Raw genomic sequence first — 19,864 nt, forward strand, 5'->3', positions numbered from 1 at the left:
ACTCAGCTGACAAGGCTCCAGTTCCTTGGTGTCACCTTCCAAAGGCCTGGTTGCCCTTCTAAAGCTGCAGCACTTACACTGGTACATCCGTTCAGCCAACGCATATGTCAGTGGATAACCCTGGTGAGGGCCCGGCGCTGGCCAGAGGGTTCCAGCTCGCCATCCTGCCCTGAGGTGGCCACGCCTCCAGTTTTCCGCCTCAGACAGCTTGCTTCCGCTCCCAGCCCCAAAGTTTAAAACCCTTCACTGTCCTTGACAGCTTAGCAGCCTGTTCCCAGACATCATGGTGTTTCATCTCACAATAGTTCTATCTATTTCCTAGGGCAGGCCTGGCAGGTTTTATTTTTTATAGTTTTGCAGATAAGGTGATTGAAGCCTAAAAAAAGCTTAAGTGAATTGCCCAAGGTTGGTGAGATTTCTGCCTTCTGCGATTCTTTCTACGCCACCGCACTGCCCATTTCAGGCCGAGGTGGCCTTCAGGCACGTCCCTCATACAGGTGTGCACAGTGAACTAAAAATGGAGGAGACGAATGACATCAGATGCAATAACACGGAGACTCAGCCCTGGGTTTGAACCAGACGGCTGGAGCAGGGCACGCAGGCTCGAGGACTCCTCGCCCACCTCCCTTGAGTGTGTCCTTGGCTTTCTCAGCACCCCGCCCACTTGGTGCCACGCCCCTCACCCCCCCAGCCCTCCCTCCCCTGCAGCTGCGCAAATAACAAGGAGAATGAGGAGGGCTGCACGCCCCTGCACCTGGCCTGCCGCAAGGGCGACACCGAGATCCTGGTGGAGCTTGTGCAGTACTGCCACGCCCACATGGACGTCACCGACAACAGCGGAGAGACCGCCTTCCACTACGCGGTCCAGAGTGACAATTCCCAGGTGCTGCAGGTGAGCAGGCGTGGGGACAGGGCAACTGGTGCTGGCCACACCTTACTGTGCCCACGGCTGTCTTTGGGACCCTGGGCTCAGGTGTCACTGCCCCCACCTTGATCCTAGAGGCCTGAGCTCCTCCATGGTGGGTCTACCCCCCATCCCACTCTTTCCTCTGCAAGCTTGTCATGGAGACACATCCTTGACCCCTTTGGTCCAATGACCCAGGGAAAGTCCTCCAGCCCAGCAAACTGAGCTCAAAGTCCAGACCCGCCCATCAGTTTAATTCAGTTTATCCCAAACACCCGCCATAGGCCTGACCCCTGGGCTGGGTGAATGCATTTCAGCTCCTGCCTCGAGGTGCCCATGATCCAGCAGGACCTGGGGCTTAACTTTTTACAGGAACTCAAGCAAACAGAACTCCATTGGGCTGCTGTGGCATTTGCGCCAGAGAGACTCCTTCTGTTAAAGTTTTGATTAGCTGGGCAGAAAAATAAAAAATAAAAGTTGTGGGCGAGTAGATCAAGTGACGAAAAAGCTACCTTCTATATCAGATAGAAGAGACAGAATACTGGGCTGTATTTTATTGCCTAGAATTAAAAGATTCTTCCAAAGGTTATATCCTTCTCTCTGCCCTTGGCATTAGAATGGAACCACATTATTCCAGAAAATGTGGATTCCTGTCTTATGATTAGTGCTCAGTGGGAAGGGAATTCTGCACCCACTGTTGAACTTCACCCTTACTGAGACCCCACTGCGGGCCCAGCACAGTGCCACATGGAGCCTGGCTCCAAGCAGAGGGTGGGACACACTCTTATCAATACCTGTCCTTTATCGCTGGTCTTGTATCTGGCCCTGTAGTCTAATTAATTCTCTGTGGATAGGGGCTCTTGTCCTCTGCTCACCAAGGAGACCGAGGTTCAGTGAAGTTAAGAAATGTGCCCAGGGAGGCTCACAAAGCTGTGAGCAGCAGAACTGCCCTTGAGTCAGGCCTGGATGTCAGCACCTCAGCTTCCCTGCTGGGTCCCCAACCTGTTCTCAGACCCAGCCAATCACAAGGGTCCACAGGGATCATAATTAACCTCAGGGAGACAACTTTCAGCCACAACCAAGGAAATAAAAGCCTTGCAGTTGTCTTACGAATACTGGTATCTTGTTTTGTTTTCTTTTAGTTAAAGCATACCTACACAGAGCAAAACAATATTCAGGCAGGATAGAAGGATATGCAGTGAAAAGCAAGTCTTCCTACCACCCAGACCCCCAGTGCCCACCCCAGATACAACCTGCTCTTAAGTTTCCTGATTGAGAAATTTTTCATGCACACCATAGGCAGGCCAGACCAATGCCCCAGCCAACACTGGCACAGCTGGCTTCTTCCTGCCCCTGGATCCTCCTTTCTCTGTTGCTTCTCTTAAAGTTCTTGGCTCGGTTCTCACTGAGTCCAGCTTTGCTTCCCCTGAAACCCCAGAGAGGGACGGCCACGGTGGTGGGTGTTAGGGGAGGGACAGGTCGGGGGCCTCACTGTGTCTGGCTCTCCTGCCCACCCCACGATCTTGCCATCAGCTCCTGGGGAAGAATGCGTCGGGCGGCCTGAACCAAGTGAACAACCAGGGGCTGACCCCGCTGCACCTGGCCTGCCAGCTGGGGAAGCAGGAGATGGTCCGCGTGCTGCTGCTGTGCAACGCTCGCTGCAACATCATGGGACCCGGCGGCTACCCCATCCACACGGCCATGAAGTTCTCCCAGAAGGGGTGAGGCCCCGCCCTGCCCTGCACGGTCCGCTGGGCCTCTTGTCTGCAGAGCCAGTCCTTCCACTCAGGCAAACAGTGGCCCCCCTCATTAGCTGCGCATCAGATCCGAGTGCCAAGAGCTGCCCTGGCACAAAGGAAGTATGAATATCTGATAAACGGGGAGTGGTGGTGGTGTGTGAATCTCAGTCCACCAACTCCACCGTGCAGGAAAGAACAGGACTTTCAAAGTTGTTCAATGATGCACCTAAATTTCTGAACAGGAACCTCCCTCTACCAAACTGGAGAAAAACAATTTTAAACTTTTCAGGGGGTTCCCGTTTCCTGCTTCCCCAGGTGGTGCCCAGTGAAGGAGGCCCCCCTTCCCTGACCTGGATCGTCTTTCATCCAAGCCCTGCAGTCTGATCTGCACAGCACCTTCACGGCTGCAGGGCTGTACGGCTTCTGCGCCCAGCTGGAAGCCTAGGAACGTTTGGTATAGTGGCCCCAGGTCTCGTCCACCTCATGTGTCCTTCCTTCCTGGCTGGTGGCACGGCTGAGACGCAGGTGCCAGGCCCTTGTCTTGGGCAGCTCTGGACCCACTCTTTTTTTTTTTTTTTTTTTAATAGAACTTAGCTGTTTTATTTATTTATGATTGTGCCATGTGTCTTGTGGGATCTTCGTTCCCCAACCAGAGATTGAACCTGCACCCCTTGCACTGAAAGCATGAAGTCTTAGCTGCCAGGGGAGTCCCTAGACCACTCATTCGTTCCTTTCTCCCCAGCCCTAGAAAGCCCTGTCTCAAGAAAATTCTCCATTATTGGGGTGTGTGTGTGTGTGGTGGATGTGGGGGGCTGGGGTAAAAGAGATGACTGTTTCAAAATCTTACCCAGCAGGTGCAGTATCTGGAATGAACGAACAAGTGAATGAGTCAGATGGTCCCTCAGTCCCGGGCACTGTGCTAAGCACTGGCCTTACAGAGATGGATGAGAGAAAGCCCAGGACAGGGGGACACAGAAGTCACACAGTACCTTCCAGTACCTTCCATCTACCTCAGTGCTAGATAAACATTGAGAAAGAACGGGGAGAGGCCCCCTCGGGTGGAGGGCAGGCACTCTCACCCTCCTTCAGAGTCTTCCTTCCTCTGGGGTTTGCACCCACCTTGCTGGCCTCTGAAGGGCCTTGCTGTCCCCTCAAAGGTCTGGTCCAAGCTCACCAAACCCTCCTTTCTCCTTGATTCTCAACTTGCACAGCCAAGACAAAGTAGAACTTTCAGAAAGACCTGACCAAATGGTTGGAGACAATCCTAACACTCTCCCCCCGCCCCTTAGTCACTAGGTTACCAAGTTGCTGATCCAAATGGGCATATGTGATGGGTGATGCTCTCGCATACCCAAGGGCTGGCACGGCAGCCCCTCTTCGGCTTGACTTTAGCCGCCCTACTGGCCCCAAGAACCTGCTTGTTCTAGGTTACTTCCAAGATACTGTCCAGGTTGCTCCCTCCTCCAACACCTGCAGCCACATCCCCGGCCTCCCGTGTGGATCGTTGCACATAAGACAACACCAGTTTTCTCATCCCTCAGTGTGCCCTGCACGCAGCCACATGCCTCTCAGGACCCCCAGGAGGCACATCCCTCTGCCACCACATGGCAGCCCCAGCAGTTGCACTCTGAGAATCACAAGTGTTAGGGTTACTGGGACTGATTCCATCCCAACCCTAATCTGGAGGCCCCTCTGCTGTTGGCGTCAGCTCAGCTGAGCTTCATAGAGAGCTGGGTCTGTGAAGCTCCAGTTTCATTTTGCCTAATGTCTTCAAGGTTAGTTAGTGTCATCGCAGGTGTCAAAATGCCCCTCCTTTTTAAGGCAGAGTAGTCCTCCGTAGTATTCATCTATCCCACATTCTGCTTAGCCATTCGTCTGTCCATGGGGACTTAGGCTGTTTCTACCTTTTGGCCACTGCAGTCAGCAGTGGCATACAATACCTATTGAAGCCCCTGTTTTCATTTCTTCTGCTGATCAGTCTAGGAGTGGAAAGCTGTACTCTTAACCACCCTGCCTACCGCCTCCTACAGGATACTGTCCCTGCTTGAAACACCAGGGAGGCAGGGGAGGATGGAGGGCGGCCATGTGCCAGGCCCAGGACCAGGTGCTGGAATATCTTTTATCCTTTAATCCTCCTTTATTCCTCAGCATATCCTGTTAGGACAGTTCCCATGTTGCAGACAGGCTGGGCCCCTTTCCAGAGGTCACCAGCAGGAAGCTGGGACTTAACCTCAAGCCTGTCTAATGCTGCAGCCAGCACCAATGAGAGAGATCATTGCTGACTGAAGTCATCAAGGAAGGCTTCCTGGAGGAGGGGGCTGGAGCTGTGCCTTGAGGGACTCAGGATACCATTGAAATGCCACGACATGCATGCTGGTTGGTTTTGTTGCAACTCTGTTTGCAGGAGCCTTCCCTCACCAGTTGATGAAATGATGACCTCTTTCAACATCAGGTCGCCCCCGCCAGCCTTCTTCATTCCCACATGCCTTCTCTCTCCCCAGGTGTGCTGAAATGATTGTCGGCATGGACAGCAGCCAGATTCATAGCAAAGACCCTCGCTATGGAGCCAGCCCTCTCCACTGGGCCAAGAATGCAGAGGTAGGTAGTATCTAAGGATGAGCTGGGTGGGCAGGGTTGAGGGTCCTAGAGCCCTTGGTTCCTTAGCTGCCAACATGAAGGGGGTTCCTGAGAGGCCTCTGAGGATGACACTCAGGGGATTGATCTTGCAGTGGGCCCGCCAGGCAGGTAAGCCTAAGGAGAGATGACAACCTGGCCTTGCTTGGTGAGTGTCCCCTCCGTGGTTTCCTCATGTGTGAACTGGGAGTCCATGGCTTACCTTTGGCAGTATCGTAAAGTCAGCAAAGCAGTGCATGAGATTTCTTCATAAATTGTCAAGTACCTTGCCAATTGAAGATGGTGAATGATGGTGGTGTTGGTGGTGGCTCTAACTTCTTCAGAGAGCCTGGCCGAGCATCTCCTCTGAGGCCTGTCCCTGAGCCAGACTCTGACCCCCTGGGAGGATGGAGGCCTCTGATCTCTCATCTCCAGGAAGCATAGCCCAGCAGCGCACTGGGTGCCCTCAAAGGTCATGGCCTGCTTGTAAATGTGACAGGCCAGGAGGGAGGAGCCTGCCAGCCACTGTGGGCCCCTTCATGCCCGGAGCTAGACACCAAGTCAGGCCCTCCTAAAGGACTTTTGTTCACTCTGTGAGGTGGGAACTCGCATCCCCATTTTCACAGCAGAGGAAACTGAGGTGCAGAGGGGTGCAGTGGCCTTTCCCAGCTCAGACAGTGGGGACGAAGAAAGGCTGAGCTTTGGGCTCAGGTCTGTCGGGTTCCAAAGCCCAGGCCCCCCAGGACTTTTGGTGAGCAGGGGTGCGTGTTGCCAAGGCACAGAGAGGGGGTCCTACCTCTGCAGGGTCCCGGGCAGGGTCATAGGGAGTGGGGCCGTTCTGGGGCAGGGCCCAGAGGAAGCATTGCAAGGAAGGACGGGGTCCTGTGAACTCCAGGAAAGGACCCAGAAGCCCCTTTCAAGTCACCATGTCTTCAGCTTTTTGTCCCCTAGTTCCTGAGGGGTGTGGAAGGCAAGGTCTGGGGCTACCTGCCACCCGGGCTCTTCCTGCTGCTGGAGCTTTCCAGAGGCCCAAGACCTGAGGAAGTGGCTGTGCCCAGGTGCCATCAGGTGCCACAGGCCACAGCCACTCTGGCTGCCCAGCTGACCGGGGCTGGGACTCTTGTCTCCATAGATGGCCCGCCTGCTGCTGAAACGGGGTTGCGATGTGAATGGCACCAGCTCCGCAGGGAACACAGCCCTGCACGTGGCCGTCATGCGCAACCGTTTCGACTGTGTCATGGCGCTGCTGACCCACGGGGCCAACGCCGACGCCCGAGGAGAGCACGGCAACACCCCGCTGCACCTGGCCATGTCGGTGAGCCCCAGGTTGGCTGCCCATGCGGCAGGGGTCAGGTCCCCCTCTGAGTCCAGAATAAAAACCCCTTCCTCTGTGCTCCGGGACCTCTCATTCCCATGCCTCCATGTGACATCTGGACACTGTGAGAGGGGAAAATAGAGCTCTGGCTCCTGACTGTGGCCCTGGGCAACTCACGTCACCTCTGCCAAACCTGACTTCCTCATGTGGAGGATGGAGGTGTCGGTAACCCGCTTGGCAGAGGTGTTGAGTGGATTCAGTGGTAGACACCCTGTAACTCTATGAGGGATGTCTAAGCGGCACATGTAAGACCCAGCACAGAGTGAGCATCCCTAGGATGTTCGTTCTCATCCCAGCATCATCAGGGCAAACTTCATCTGCATGTTACTCTTATCTCCCTGGAAGGCTCCAAGCTTCTGGAAGGCAGGCCTGCTTACACATCTTGGTGGCCCATGGCAGGCACTGGTCACCTTTGTTGGTTTATCATAGAGCGCAGTTTCTGCCCTTAAAGCGCCTGCAGTCTGGTTAGAAAACTACAGCATGAACATATTAAATGCCGGGGAGGGAGTGTTATTTGTTACAGATATGTGTGTGTGTGTGTGTGTGTGTGTAATTGTACCCGTAATTCATAAACCATAGATACCCATAATTCTGTTCAACTTGTCTTAGAGTCATAAACTAGGAAATCTCTCTGGGACTCTAAAAGAAGTAGATTTAGGACAAATTCAAAGACATCCTGTTTTATACCAAAGGTCATAATTGTAGAGGGGATGTTGCCCAAGAGACTGAAACTGTAAATAGAACTGTGAACATTTTTAGAACTGAATGGGCCCTTTGAATTATGTAGTTGAACAGTTCTCAAACTTTTTGGTCTGTCTGATCCTTTTATACTCTTAAAAACTATTGAGAATCTCATACACTTTGTTTATTTGAATTTTATCTATCCATATTGACCATATTAAAAATGACAAGTGAGGGATTTTAAGATACTTATGAATTCATTTAAAAATAACAGTGATTAGGACTTCCCTGGTGGTCCAGTAGCTAAGACTGTGCTCCCAAAGCAGGTTTGACCCTTGGTCAAGGAACTAGATCCCACATGCCACAACTAAAGATTCTGTGTGCTGCAACAAAGATCAAAGATCCCGCATGGCACAACTAAGACCTGGTGCAGCCAAAGAAAAGAAAGAAAAATAATTTTTTTTAATTAAAAAAAAAAAACAAGAATGATTTACCAAGCCCATGCTATTGTAAGTAACATATTTATGGAAAATCAACTTTATTTTCCAAAACAGAAAATAATAGAAACCAGTTGGTATTGTTTTATATTTTTGTGAATCGTTTTAATGCCTGGCTTCAGAGAAGGCCTGGATTTTCCTGTCTTCTGCTGCATTTATTCTATTGTAGTATGTCGTTGTATGTGTTAAAAATATGAAGAAAATCTAGCCTCACATAGATGTGTATATAGTTGGAAAATATAGGTTAACTGTACCTTTTCAGATAATTGTGGATATTCTTTGTTGTTGTTCAGTCCCTAAGTCATGTCTGATTCTTTGTGACCCCATGGACTGCAACACACCAGGCTTCCCTGTCCTTCACTATCTCCCAGAGTTTGCTCAGATTCATGGTCTGCACCAAACTTGGCAAGGGGTAGTTTCTGACAAGTTGAGTGCAGTGGACACTCTGAAGCCATCTCCTTGGACTTTTCACACTTTGTTACAGTCAAATCTATTGGCATCTCTTGCACTTTGCATGGATCTTTTAACCTATGCACGATTCTGTGTCATCTTTGGAAAATACTAGTTCGCTGAGTATGCCCAGCTTCCAAATGTTGACTCGTTTCATTTTACAGTCTCAACACCCCCACATTTGTAAATATCACCATGATTTCATTAGAACAGTTTCTAAATTTGGGGAAACCATCGAAGCCCATCATGGTGTATATCAGTTTTCTAGAATTCCAGTTTTTGTTTGAAAGCTTGAGTTTTATCACTGGCACAAAATACTGCCAGCTGTTTTTCTTGAAGTGACAACTCACTGCATTCATTTTTGAGAAAATGTCTCCTAGATACCCAAAGCTGAACAATTATAGTTTGCCTGCCAGTCGTTTCTCAAGTGAAAACAGTGTTTCATGAAAAACAGCTCACGACTCAGAGAGTCACATGGGAATTTTCCTGAGACAACCATCATACTTGGTTATGCCGCAGACACGCTGTGTGCACACTCTCCATTTTATGACACTGAAAACACCAGTGTAGAAATGTAGTAAGATTAACATTTCTTAGTGCTTCATCAAGAGAGTGGCTTTTTTTTTTTATTTTAATTTTTTGGCCACACCTTGCAGCACATGGGATCTTAGTTCCCTAACCAGGGATCGAACCTGTGTCCCCTGAATTGGGAGTGCAGAGTCTTAACAATGGACCACCAGGGAAGTCCCCCGAAGCTGGCTTTTTAATGAATGAATTTACTTTTTACTTGAGCACGTGGCAGAGAAGAAAACCATGACAACAGTTAGTCTGTGGACACTGCTTTGCTTCATGCTTAAGGCACCAGGAGTTTTATCCATAGTTGTTTTTACACCATGGGTACAAAAGTCAGCCATGGGACTTCCCTGGTGGTCCAGTGGCTAAGACTCCCGGGTTCCCAATACAGGGGACCCGGGGTTTGATCCCTGGTCAAGGAACTAGATCCCACATGCCACAAATAATAGTCTGTGTGTTGTTTTTGTTTAGTTGCTAAATCATGTCTGACTCTTTTGCGACCCCATGGACTGTAGCCCACCAGGCTCCTTTGTCCTTGGGATTTCCCAGGGGAGAACACTGGAGTGGATTGCCCTTTCCTTCTCTGGGGGATCTTCCAAGTCTAGGGATTGAACTCACGTCTCTTGCATTAGCAGGTGGATTCTTAGCTGAGCCACCTGGGAAGCCTAAGAGTTTGCTTGTCACAACTGAAAAATCCCCCATGCCACAACTAAGCCAAGAAAACAAACAATTATATAAAAATCAGCCACTGCATAAAAGCAAACAGCATCTTGACATTTTTATGAAACAGTTCTAAGCTCTGGAACCCTCTAAAGGGTCTCCATATTCATGGGGGTCCACAGTTCCTACCTTGAGAAGTGCTGACCTAGGCCACTGCTTCCATACTTGCGTCACCTGCATTCCATCTGCGCAGTTTCTGGCAGATTCACAAACCACTTTTACAATTATGTACTTAATCATTGCTTTAAGTTGGCTTGCTTTTACTGCTGCTGCTTAGTCACTTGGAAAGAAAGTGAGGTGAAGTCCCTCGGTCATGTCCGACTCTTTGCGACCCCATGGACTGTAGCCTACCAGGCTCCTCGGCCCATGAGATTTTCCAGGCAAGAATACTGGGGTGGGTTGCCATTTCCTTCTCCAGGGGATCTTCCCGACCCAGGGATCGAACCTGGGTCTCCCACATTGTAGGCAGATGCTTTACCACTGAGCTACCAGAGAAGCCCTGGCTTGCTTTCAAACTTAAACCGACACTTATTGGAGAAGGAAATGACAACCCACTCCGGTACTTTTGCCTGGAGAATCCCAGGGATGGAGGAGCCTGGTGGGCTGCTGTCTATGGGGCTGCAGAGTCGGACACGACTGAAGTGACTTAGCAGCAGCAGCACCAAACCGATACTTGAAGGATCGGTTCTATTACCACCATAGGTGGTAAACCAGGGCCACAAATAAAAGATAACCAAAGAAGGAATACATAACTAATAGTTAAAACATACACATTTACCTGTGCCCATATACCTCCTAATGGGGTGTGAAAAGCTGTTTGGAAAACAGCATTCTAGACACACCTCTTCATGCTTTAGGCAAGGGAATCCACCCCAAGAGAGAGATGTAAGCCCAGTGCTCAGGTCTCCTGGCAGCCAGCCTGTTGGTGTGTCCTGGGAACTGTGCCCAGCCAGCCCTGCTGCCCCACCTCCAGACGTTCACTGCACATGCTCTGGGGAGGGGGCTGCCATCAGGGAAGACATATGCTCGGTTTCCTCCTGACTCAGCCAGCCCCCTGGACTCAATGGGGGGCCTTTCCTTGATCATGCTTTCCTGCTACTCTTGCAAGCAATCAGCAGCTGACCCTTCAGTGTTCCCGTGTCTCTGGGGTCACAGGTCATAGATGCATTGCTTCCTTTGAGAAGGAGCTGGCAGGCTGGGGGAGAGGGGTGTCATTCCAGGTTCTACCTGGGTTCTTAGATTCTCACCTATGGGGATACTCATAAGCCTATTTGTCAGGGCACTGGCCTTCCAACTCTAGACTTTGCAATATGGGATTGACTGCGAGTGGAGGTCAGAAGGGTTTCAGTGTCTCTTCCCATCCTGGTGAATGGCCCCCCAAGGTGATGGGCTGTGGGGTGAAGAGGCTGAGGTCCTTTCTCTCCACGTGTCACTGAGCTGTTGCCTATTCCCACCCCCCTCACTCCATCCCCCAACAGAAAGACAACATAGAGATGATCAAGGCCCTCATCGTGTTCGGTGCAGAGGTGGACACCCCGAATGACTTTGGAGAAACCCCTGCGTTCATAGCCTCCAGGATCAGCAAACGTATGTGCTCTACACTCTGGGACCAGAGTTGGAGGGGTGTGGGGGGTTGCAGGGAGGAGGGAGTCCTAGCCATTAGGTGCCCGCATCCTGTCTACCCCCACCCCCAACTGTTCCCTGCAGGGAGCACCTAGGAGCACCTGGAGGCCCCGAGGGGAAGCTTCCGGTTCCCAAGGACAGGGGCCCTGACCACTAAATTGAGGCCCTAGGGGGCTTGCTGAGTCAGTGTCCTCTTCCCTGTGACCCGCATGCCACCTCAGGGTGCCAAGACTTAGGGTGGGAGTGGGGAAGGCGGTGGGAGCAGCCTTCCTCCCCACTCTTGGAGAATTCACTGATGGAATCACTTGTAAGAACAGCCTCGGGCTGGTGCATTGCTGTGTGACACGTGTGCCCGCCCCCCCCCCCGCTTGTACACAGGCATGTGCATGACACGTGTGCCCCCTTGTACCCTGACATGTGCTGCCTGACACGTGTGCCCCCCTTGCACACTGGCACGGTGTATGCACTGCGTGCTCACTCAGTGAGCCTTGGCTTCCGGGCTGGAAAGAGCAGATCCTCCTTACCAGCCGCCTGGAGCCCTCTGGAAGGTTCCGGGGAGCTGTGGAGGTTGCTGTGGGTGATACTTCATAGTGTGTACCAGCGAGCGTGCATGCGTGCGCATGTGCGTTTTCAGTGATCCCATCCGGTAGGTGGGAGTAGATACCCACTGGCTGTTCGTCCCTGTTGAGCTCTAAAAGCCTTGAGAATTGCTCAACATGGAGGTGGGAGTCCTGCTTTCTTGACTGGCGTAGAAGGGAAAGAGGGGGTTCCTCAAACACCAACCTTCTCATCCATGTTCCAAGTTCGAGACCCCAGAAGCTGCTTTGGGTGTAACAGACTAGAGTCCACATGCTGTGTCAGGGTGGGGTGGGCTCTAGGGCACCACCCAAGGTGCCACCCTCAGGTGGCCTGGGATAGGGGACCAGGTGCAGAAAGGTGGGACCTCTCATTTGCGTCTGGTCAATTTCTGATCCTGTGCGATCTCCCCCTCCCCACACATGACAAGTCGTCACCAGGAAGGCGCTCCTCACTCTGCTGAGAACTGTGGGGGCCGACTACCGCTTCCCACTCACGCAAGGGTTCTCGATGGAGCAGTGCTCCGCGGCAGCTCCCTCCTTCTCCATGGAAAGATCTCATCCCCCACCGATCAGCTTAAACAACCTAGGTAGGCCTGACCCCTCCCATGCCCCCTCCTCTCCACCTTGTTCCCAGGTCCCTGGGTCAGGCAATGCCAAAAGAAAGAAACAGGGCCCAGGGAAGAGGTTGTTAAAGGAAGCAAGGGGCAATGGGCAGCATTTGTCAGCCTCGGGGGGCAGCCAGCAACGCATAGAGTCCGGAGACTGGTGGGGTCCCTGGCTAATGGCCGGTGGTCCATTTCCTCTGACAGGGTTCCTTGGACACCTATAAGGTGGGCGCTTTGTTGACCTCTCTATGCCCTGGGAGCTCAGGTGGGCAGCGAGGAGTGCTCTTGGGGGCTCAGAGCTGTTGGGGGTTCTCTGGCTTCTACCAGGAGCCTTTCTGCCATGCTGTTGCATCTCCATCAGGCCCGGGGCCAGTGTGCTCCTCTTCCGGTCCCTGCAGTGACCTACTGGCCAGGCAATTAGCATCTGCCCCTGTGCATCCTCAGTATCCATGGAGACGGCCCCCAAGGAGGCAGAGACCTTCCCTGGGCTTCCTGTGGGCCTGGCCCACCCTGAACCCTGGATTGTTTAGGAGTGGGGGTTCCCTGAACAGGGCAGCCAGGGACCAATCCTTCGTAAGCCAGCACTATTCTTAAATTCTTGGGGAATCAGACAACTAGCATCTTTAGACAGGATAACCTGGCCAACTCTGAACTCAGGACAGGGCAGAGCAGGCAGCCACAGTTAGTCCCTCTGGCTCTGCATCTCTCCACCCTGCCCCTCTCCCCCCACCCCATCATTATCTCTCAATTTTACAGGCAATCAGTCACCCAAGCCAGGCTGGATGGTGGGCCTGGGGCGCGGCATCAGATGGGTAATGCCCTGGGCCTAGAGGAGCCGCAGGGACCGCTGTGCCCTGAGTTAGATGCAGCTCTAGTCCCCTGTTCTCCTTTGTCTCAGCCACACGTCCCACTCCCTGGCGCTCTGTCCACCACCTCTCCCGGCCAGGCTTGCGCTTATCTCGTCCCCTCTGGCCCCTTGCCCTGGTGAAGGGGAGACACATTGCCTGGCAGCCTGCTGTCCTGCTTCGCTGCTTCTAAGACTCCATGCACAGCGGTGGGACAGGCCCGTCAGAATCCAGATGATGAGGCCCTGCAGGGCCAGGCTGCTTGTCAGGAGAGCAGCTAATGCATTCAGTGGGCGCGGGGTGGGCCTCGGACCCAGGCATAACATGCATGCTGTGGGTGAGGGCACCACTCTGAGGCAGCTGAGGAAGTTTCCAGACCTGGGATCAGAACAAGAGATGTCTGGGAAGCAGTTGGGCTATCTCTGTTCCTTCAAGGAGTCAAACCCCAGGGAATGTTCCGACTCAGCCCTTTTGGCTAAACGAGCCTCATCTGTAAATCGGGGATAAGGATTCTGGAGAAGGTGGTTGTCCGCAGCACCGGCTGGCATGCATGAAGAAACGCTCTAAAGTGCTCACACAGCATGCAGGGCAAGGGTGCTTGTGCTTTGGGGCTCTGGGTGGAAAACAGGAAAATCGAGAGCTGGCTGGGCTGGGTGGGGGGCCATTCCTGGAGCAGTGGGCTCCCCTCCGCATTCCAAGCTCACTGCTCCCCAAGGGGCCAGTTATATTCTGGGATGAAGAGCCCTTGCAGAGGGTGGGAAGTAGATGCTCCCGCCAGGGACAGATGGGTGAAGGCACAGCTCCAGGTTTGTCCCCAGGACCCGTGGAGGGGGGGCGGGGGACCAGCACCTGCTTGGCCCCTGCCCACCCTGCCCTGTGCCCCACAGAACTGCAGGACATCACACAGATCTCCCGGGCCCGGAAGCCAGCCTTCATCCTGAGCTCCATGAGGGACGAGAAGCGGACGTGAGTGTTGGGGATGGGGCGGGGTCAGGGGAGGCGCACACGTGCGAGGCCTCTGGCGGGGCCGCCCAGCGGGCTTGGGACTGTTGTTAGTCTGCATCTGGCTCTGGGAGGTGGCTCGCGCCCTCTGCAGTTCACAGCAAAGAGACTGAATCTTCAGAGAGCCTGGGTCTACTTCCATCAATTGCCCTGCAGGCTCCCGGTCACACAATGGAGCTGGCTGTGGCCCTGTCACTTCTCTCCTCGCCCCTGTCCTGGGTCGTCAGGGGAGCTGGCCCAGATCTCCTCTGGAGAGAGCCCTCAGTGGCCTCAGTGCTGAGCCTGCTTCCCTCTGATTCCACCCGCTCCCAACCCTACCTCCCTCCAACAGCCAGTAGGGTGGGCTTGTGTCCCAAGCCCCTGCTGTCCACCCAGGCCCATTCTAGGAGGCAGCCCGGGGTGATGGGTGCAAAGAGAGGCCTGGGCCCTGATCCCGTGGACAGTCCCTGGTGACCTCGGTTGTCAGAACCCATGCCCGCCAGCTCGGCGAGTTCCCAGAACAAACATGCCTCCTTTCGGCTGTGCTCTCTCCACCCTTCCCTTTAATAATAGAGGTGGTTTATCTGTTCTCTGTTTTTGTTTTTATTTTTTTTTCTATCCTGTGTTCCTAACAGCCTTCCTCGGGAGGCACTCATTAGTAACCTTGCTTGGCAGATGCAGAACGTGAGGGGAAGTCACTTGCTTGAGGTCACAGAGTTGGTGTCAGAGCAGTCCAGGGCTTCCGCAGTCCGTGCCCTTTCTGCTCCCCACGGGCTCTCTCCTCACTGCACCCCTGTGCCTCCCCCTGCAGAGAAAGCCCTTCCCTCCTGGAAGCAGAGGCAGCCCCGGCTCTCGGGAGCGGGTGGCCATATCGGTGGTTCCGCCTCTCCTCCTCTGAAGGGTCGTCTTCCCCTCAGAAGCTGTAGCCCACTCGTTTCCTCAGCCACCCTGGAACATGCACCCTGGGAGTGTGCCTGCTCTAGCAGCCTTCTCACGCTTCCCTCCTTGCACACCTACACATGCACACACACACCAGTGCAGGGGCCGAAGGGTTCCTGAGGGAAGACCAATAGGTCCCTTCCAGTGAGAGGAGGGAGGGTGCAGGTGCTCCAGCAGGGCCAGGGGAGTCTGTCCAACCCTGAGAGCCTCCCCTTCCCCCAGAGGAGGAGTGAGGAGAGAGTCAGGACACGCGTGGGGCCCTCCCCGCGCAGGTCTGCGAGCCGCACAGCTTAGCCCTGCTTCCTCCGGGTTGATCCCGCTGTTGCCAGCCCTACATCTTCAGAAGGGTCTCTTGCCCGTTTTCTCCAGCCTCCCTGCTCAGGGGCCCCACAGGCCTCCAGCGACAGCACAGCTTGCTCTGCCACGTTCCAGGCTTGCTGCAAGGCTGGGCAGCTTGTCCAGGAAAAGACGAGGGACCCCGGAGGCGGGTGTCACAGGCTCCCACATTTACCAGCTGTGGGGGTTGGGCCGGTTGTGGACGCTTTACCAGGCTGTGGACGGTGCCTCCCACCTGCCTGGGATACAGGATGTGCAACGCTGCACCAAGCAGAGCTAGGCCCTGCCCTCAGCAGGAGAAGAAAGGGAGCGAGCAAGTGACTTCAAAGTGATTGCTTATAGAAGGGAGAGGAACTCTGCACTCAGGAAGTGGGTGGAGCTGGAGCAGGCTGAGCAGGAGGGTCCCCATGGCATCGAGCAGAGTTTTCTCAGTTGTGACCTTTAAGCTGAGATAGAACGAAGAGGAGGACTTCACTGGCGGTCCAGTGTTTAAGACCCTGTGCTTCTAGTGCAGGGGGCATGGGTTCGATCCCTGGTCAGGGAATTAGGATTGCACGTGCTGTGTGGCCAGCTGGAAAGTAAAAATTAAAAAAGAAAGAGGAAGAGACCAGAAGGAAGGTTCTAGGTCTGAGCACAGAAGGGAGGCCTTCTTCCTCTGGAGTCGGGGCGGGGCATAGCGGGTCATAGGGAGATGGGTCAGGATGTGTTGGAGAATGTATCACCCAGGAGTCATCAGACCCGGGTCCAGTTCCACCTGAGTGACATTGGGTGACCACCTGTCCTCAGAGCGTCATGCCCTCACAGATGTGCACAGAGAGTGTTTGTGTATTGGGTTGGCCAAACAGTTGGTCTGGGTTTTTGAAGGGCTCTGGGACATTTAAGTGAGTTCACGCTGGTGAAAGCTCCCCACAGCTCCTGACACATGAATGGCCCTTCCTCCCTGCCGCCCAGTTCCTCTGCTGCTCCTGCCTGGAGGCAGGTGCCCGACCTTCCTTGCCACCCATTCGGGGCAGCTACAGGAGACCAGCCCTTCCCCCAGCCTTGTTTTATCCACGCAGAGCTGGGAGACAGACCCAGGTGTCTGCTGAGGTGGTACCTGGCCAGAAGGTCTTACCCACCCCCGCTGCCCTTACCTGCCTGGATCCTCTTCTCTCTTGCACCTCTGGTCTCCTGAAGTCCCGTCTTTACTCCTGTACTGACTGTGCTGCCCACCCCCAGCCCCCACCCCCCACCCCCGGGCCCCAGTAGCACGTGAGCTCTGCAGGGCTTGGTCTCCAGGGCTCAAGCCGCTGCCAGGCAGGCACCTCAGCAGATGCTGGGCAGATGCTCAGGGACATGGCCCGCAAAGTGCCGGCTGTAACGGGACCCTCTTCTCTCCCGCTGCTGTTCCCACCGCAGCCACGACCACCTGCTCTGCCTGGACGGAGGGGGCGTGAAAGGCCTCGTCATCATCCAGCTGCTCATCGCCATTGAGAAGGCCTCGGGCGTCGCCACCAAGGACCTCTTCGACTGGGTGGCGGGGACCAGCACCGGGGGCATCCTGGCCCTGGCCATCCTGCACAGTGAGGGCCGCCCCTGGGCCGCGGGGCAGGGCGGAGTGGGGCCGAGACCGGCCCTCTGGTTTGGCTGAGTTTGTTTTCAGAGCTTTGCAGAGAAGGTCATGGGGGAGGGGGGACCCGAAAGCCCGCTGTAGGGGGTGGGGGCGCGGAGGTTGTTGGGGTCTGAGGCTGGGAGAAGAGCTGAGGGTGGGCCACGGTGATGCCCTCCCAGTGCAGAGGACAGAGCTGCTTCCCCTCCCTTTCATTGTTAGGAGCCACCTTGAGTCACAGACCTCGGGGTAGGCCTTGTCTCAACTCACACAATGTCTCCTTTGTGGAGCTGCTGTCTGGCTGTGCAATGCTACCTATAGGGGGCCCTCTCAGAGCCAGCTACCACCCCACGGGAATTACCTCAGCCTCCCTGCCCAGGTCGGGTTCTAGGCCCTCCAACTCGTCCTCCAGACCTGAAGGCACCAGGAGAGGAGCCTCCCCCTCCTTGGCATCGGCCAGGCCTGTGCTCGGTGCCAGGGGGGCAGGACGGAGCACGCCCCACCTCAGGGAGCCCCCGGTCCTGTGGGGGACGCATGGGCATCAGGTGTTCACTGTGTGAGGAGGCTGTGGCCCGGCCGCCCAGGGTGTGGGGGAACAGGGGACACGGCCAGCCCAGGAGGTGGCCTAGAGCAGCGTCCACGGGACTCCAGGAAGAGGAGGATTGTCAGGCAGTGGCTGCTGGGACCTCTCTTCCTGGCCTCTGGGGCCCCATGTCCCTTCTCTGGTTTTCCCTGAGATAAGGGCCAGTTCTGCCCGGGGGTCGTGAGGTGTGGGGTGGAGAAGAGTGGGCACAGGTCCTCACTTTTCCTCCGCAGCCCCCCGCTTGCACACCCCTGGCCTGACTGAGGGGTGCTTAGCGGTTTACTTGTCCCATGAGGTGCAGCCTGCCCCTGGGACCGGGCCAGTCCTTCTATTCTGTGACAAATGGGGTGGATCTAGATTTATAAGCTTTTACACTTTCAGGGCCTGTCATTAAAGAAAAAAAACACAAACTACGAATATAAAATTAAGTTCTGGGCCGTGGGGCCGCTGAAGGGGATTTCTGCCTGGGTGGGAAGCTGCAGAGGAGGGTCCCAGGGGCCTCGGCTCGGTCGGTGCCCGCTCGCACCCGCTGTTCCTGTGCCCAAGCCCCCTGTCAGGGCAGCCCTTGCGTCTTCTCCCCACCTCCGCCCTCCTCGTTCCTAGGCAAGTCCATGGCCTACATGCGTGGTGTGTACTTTCGCATGAAGGATGAGGTTTTCCGGGGCTCTCGGCCCTACGAGTCGGGGCCCCTGGAGGAGTTCCTGAAGCGGGAGTTTGGAGAGCACACCAAGATGACAGACGTCAAGAAGCCCAAGTAAGCCTCCTGGGTGGGACCTGGGGGGCTTTGGTGCCGGCCATGCACCCCTTTTGGCCCTTCCTGGGGCAGAAGGCTCCCTGCCGTGGTCTGATTAAGGCTGAGCGGGGAGGGGTGGGGACGGTGCTGGGGAACATAGGTGCAGAACACCCTCCGCCCATGTCTGATGTTTTTCCATCCACACAGCACATCCCTGGGTCAGAGCGGGTTGATTCTTGTCCATCACACACATACTTGCTGAGCATGGCTCTGCACATGTGTGTGTGTGTGTGTGTGTGAGATGTGGTGATGCAGCCATCAGGTGGGAACGTTTACAATCTGATTGGGAGAGAAGTGACCTAAAAAATTGGCAACCACGCAAAGCACCACGTGCTTAAGAGCTTCCAGAAGAACCTGCAGCACCACCACTTCTTTGTAGTATTTATTTTCCATCCTGGAATTACTTGATTTTCTGCCTCATGCCTTGTTTGCCTGCCAGACTGTGAGCTCCCTGAACTAGGAATGTGACTGTCTTATTTTTCTGTAGCCCCAGCATCTAGCGCAATGGCTGCCTCAGAGTAGGCCCTGAAAAGTGTTCAGCAACTGAGTCTCTGTAGGGCCAAGAGGGGGAGAAAAGACTGTCGACAAAGTGGTCAGGGAGGGCTTCCTGGAGGAAGTGAGGTGTGAGCAAGCTCTGGAGGATTAGGAGGATTTCTTTTCATAATAATGCTTTTTTTTTCATTTAAAAATAATACATAGTCTCTTAAGAAAATTTGAAAGATACAGAAAGTAAAAAGAAGAGGAAATATATCATCCATGATTTATTAACTGAAAGATAATGTTTTGAAAAATGTTTTTTTATTTTATTCCTAGACATTTTTTTCTTTTTTACGGTGAAATAGAACATTTGGAAGAGTACATTAAACAGTTCCATGAATAAATCTAAAGCAGACACCCACGTTTGACCACCAGCCAAGTCCAAAAGCCCTTGTGCATGTGCCCTGCCCCTATCACAGCTCCCACTCCCCACCCCCCACGAGGGTAACTGCTATCTTGACTAGTGTGAAGTGGATTTCCCAGATTTTCTATCTAGCTTCGGCACCTGAATGCAGCCCCCAGCATGGTTTCGGTCCTGCCTGTCTCTGGGTTTGGATGGAATCATTTTGCGTTTTATCCTTCCTTTCCTCAATGCCACGTTGGTCAGCCTTGTGCCTGCTGTTGGGTGAAGCTCTATGCTTCATTCATTCTCGTTGCTCATGTGACTACACACACCCCCACGGTTTATTTCTCCAAACACCTTTGATGGGCACTTGGGTTCTTTCCTGTTTGGACCTCTTGAGTCTTCAGTGGACATTTTGGGCCTCGTTTTCTGACCCTGTGGAGCACATGCCTAGGAGTAGAGCTGCCAAGTCTTGGAGGAGGCATGGCCTCAACCCTTTGATTCTGCTCCGTGGTTTTTCAAAGTGTTGGTTTCTGTTTCTACTCCCCTTAGGCATGTTTG

General features: G+C 54.0%; 1 protein-coding gene across 6 annotated transcripts in view; it reads left to right on the plus strand.

Annotated features, from left to right (window-relative positions):
* PLA2G6 (phospholipase A2 group VI) overlaps nt 1-19,864 on the plus strand; it is a 57,414-nt gene that overhangs the window by 25,786 nt on the left and 11,764 nt on the right. For 4 of the 6 annotated variants that reach the window (XM_043440879.1, XM_043440876.1, XM_043440878.1 and 1 more), the window contains 9 exons: nt 709-892; nt 2,438-2,625; nt 5,145-5,241; nt 6,389-6,571; nt 11,031-11,139; nt 12,182-12,340; nt 14,091-14,169; nt 16,858-17,021; nt 18,234-18,384. In XM_043440879.1, the coding sequence (XP_043296814.1) occupies nt 709-892; nt 2,438-2,625; nt 5,145-5,241; nt 6,389-6,571; nt 11,031-11,139; nt 12,182-12,340; nt 14,091-14,169; nt 16,858-17,021; nt 18,234-18,384 (1,314 nt within the window). The remainder of the gene's footprint in view (nt 1-708; nt 893-2,437; nt 2,626-5,144; nt 5,242-6,388; nt 6,572-11,030; nt 11,140-12,181; nt 12,341-14,090; nt 14,170-16,857; nt 17,022-18,233; nt 18,385-19,864) is intronic. The other 2 variants (XM_043440880.1, XM_043440875.1) reach the window with 1 other exon arrangement.

The sequence above is a fragment of the Cervus canadensis genome, chromosome 21 (assembly GCF_019320065.1).
Source record: "Cervus canadensis isolate Bull #8, Minnesota chromosome 21, ASM1932006v1, whole genome shotgun sequence".
In the NCBI taxonomy this organism is placed as follows: domain Eukaryota; kingdom Metazoa; phylum Chordata; class Mammalia; order Artiodactyla; family Cervidae; genus Cervus; species Cervus canadensis.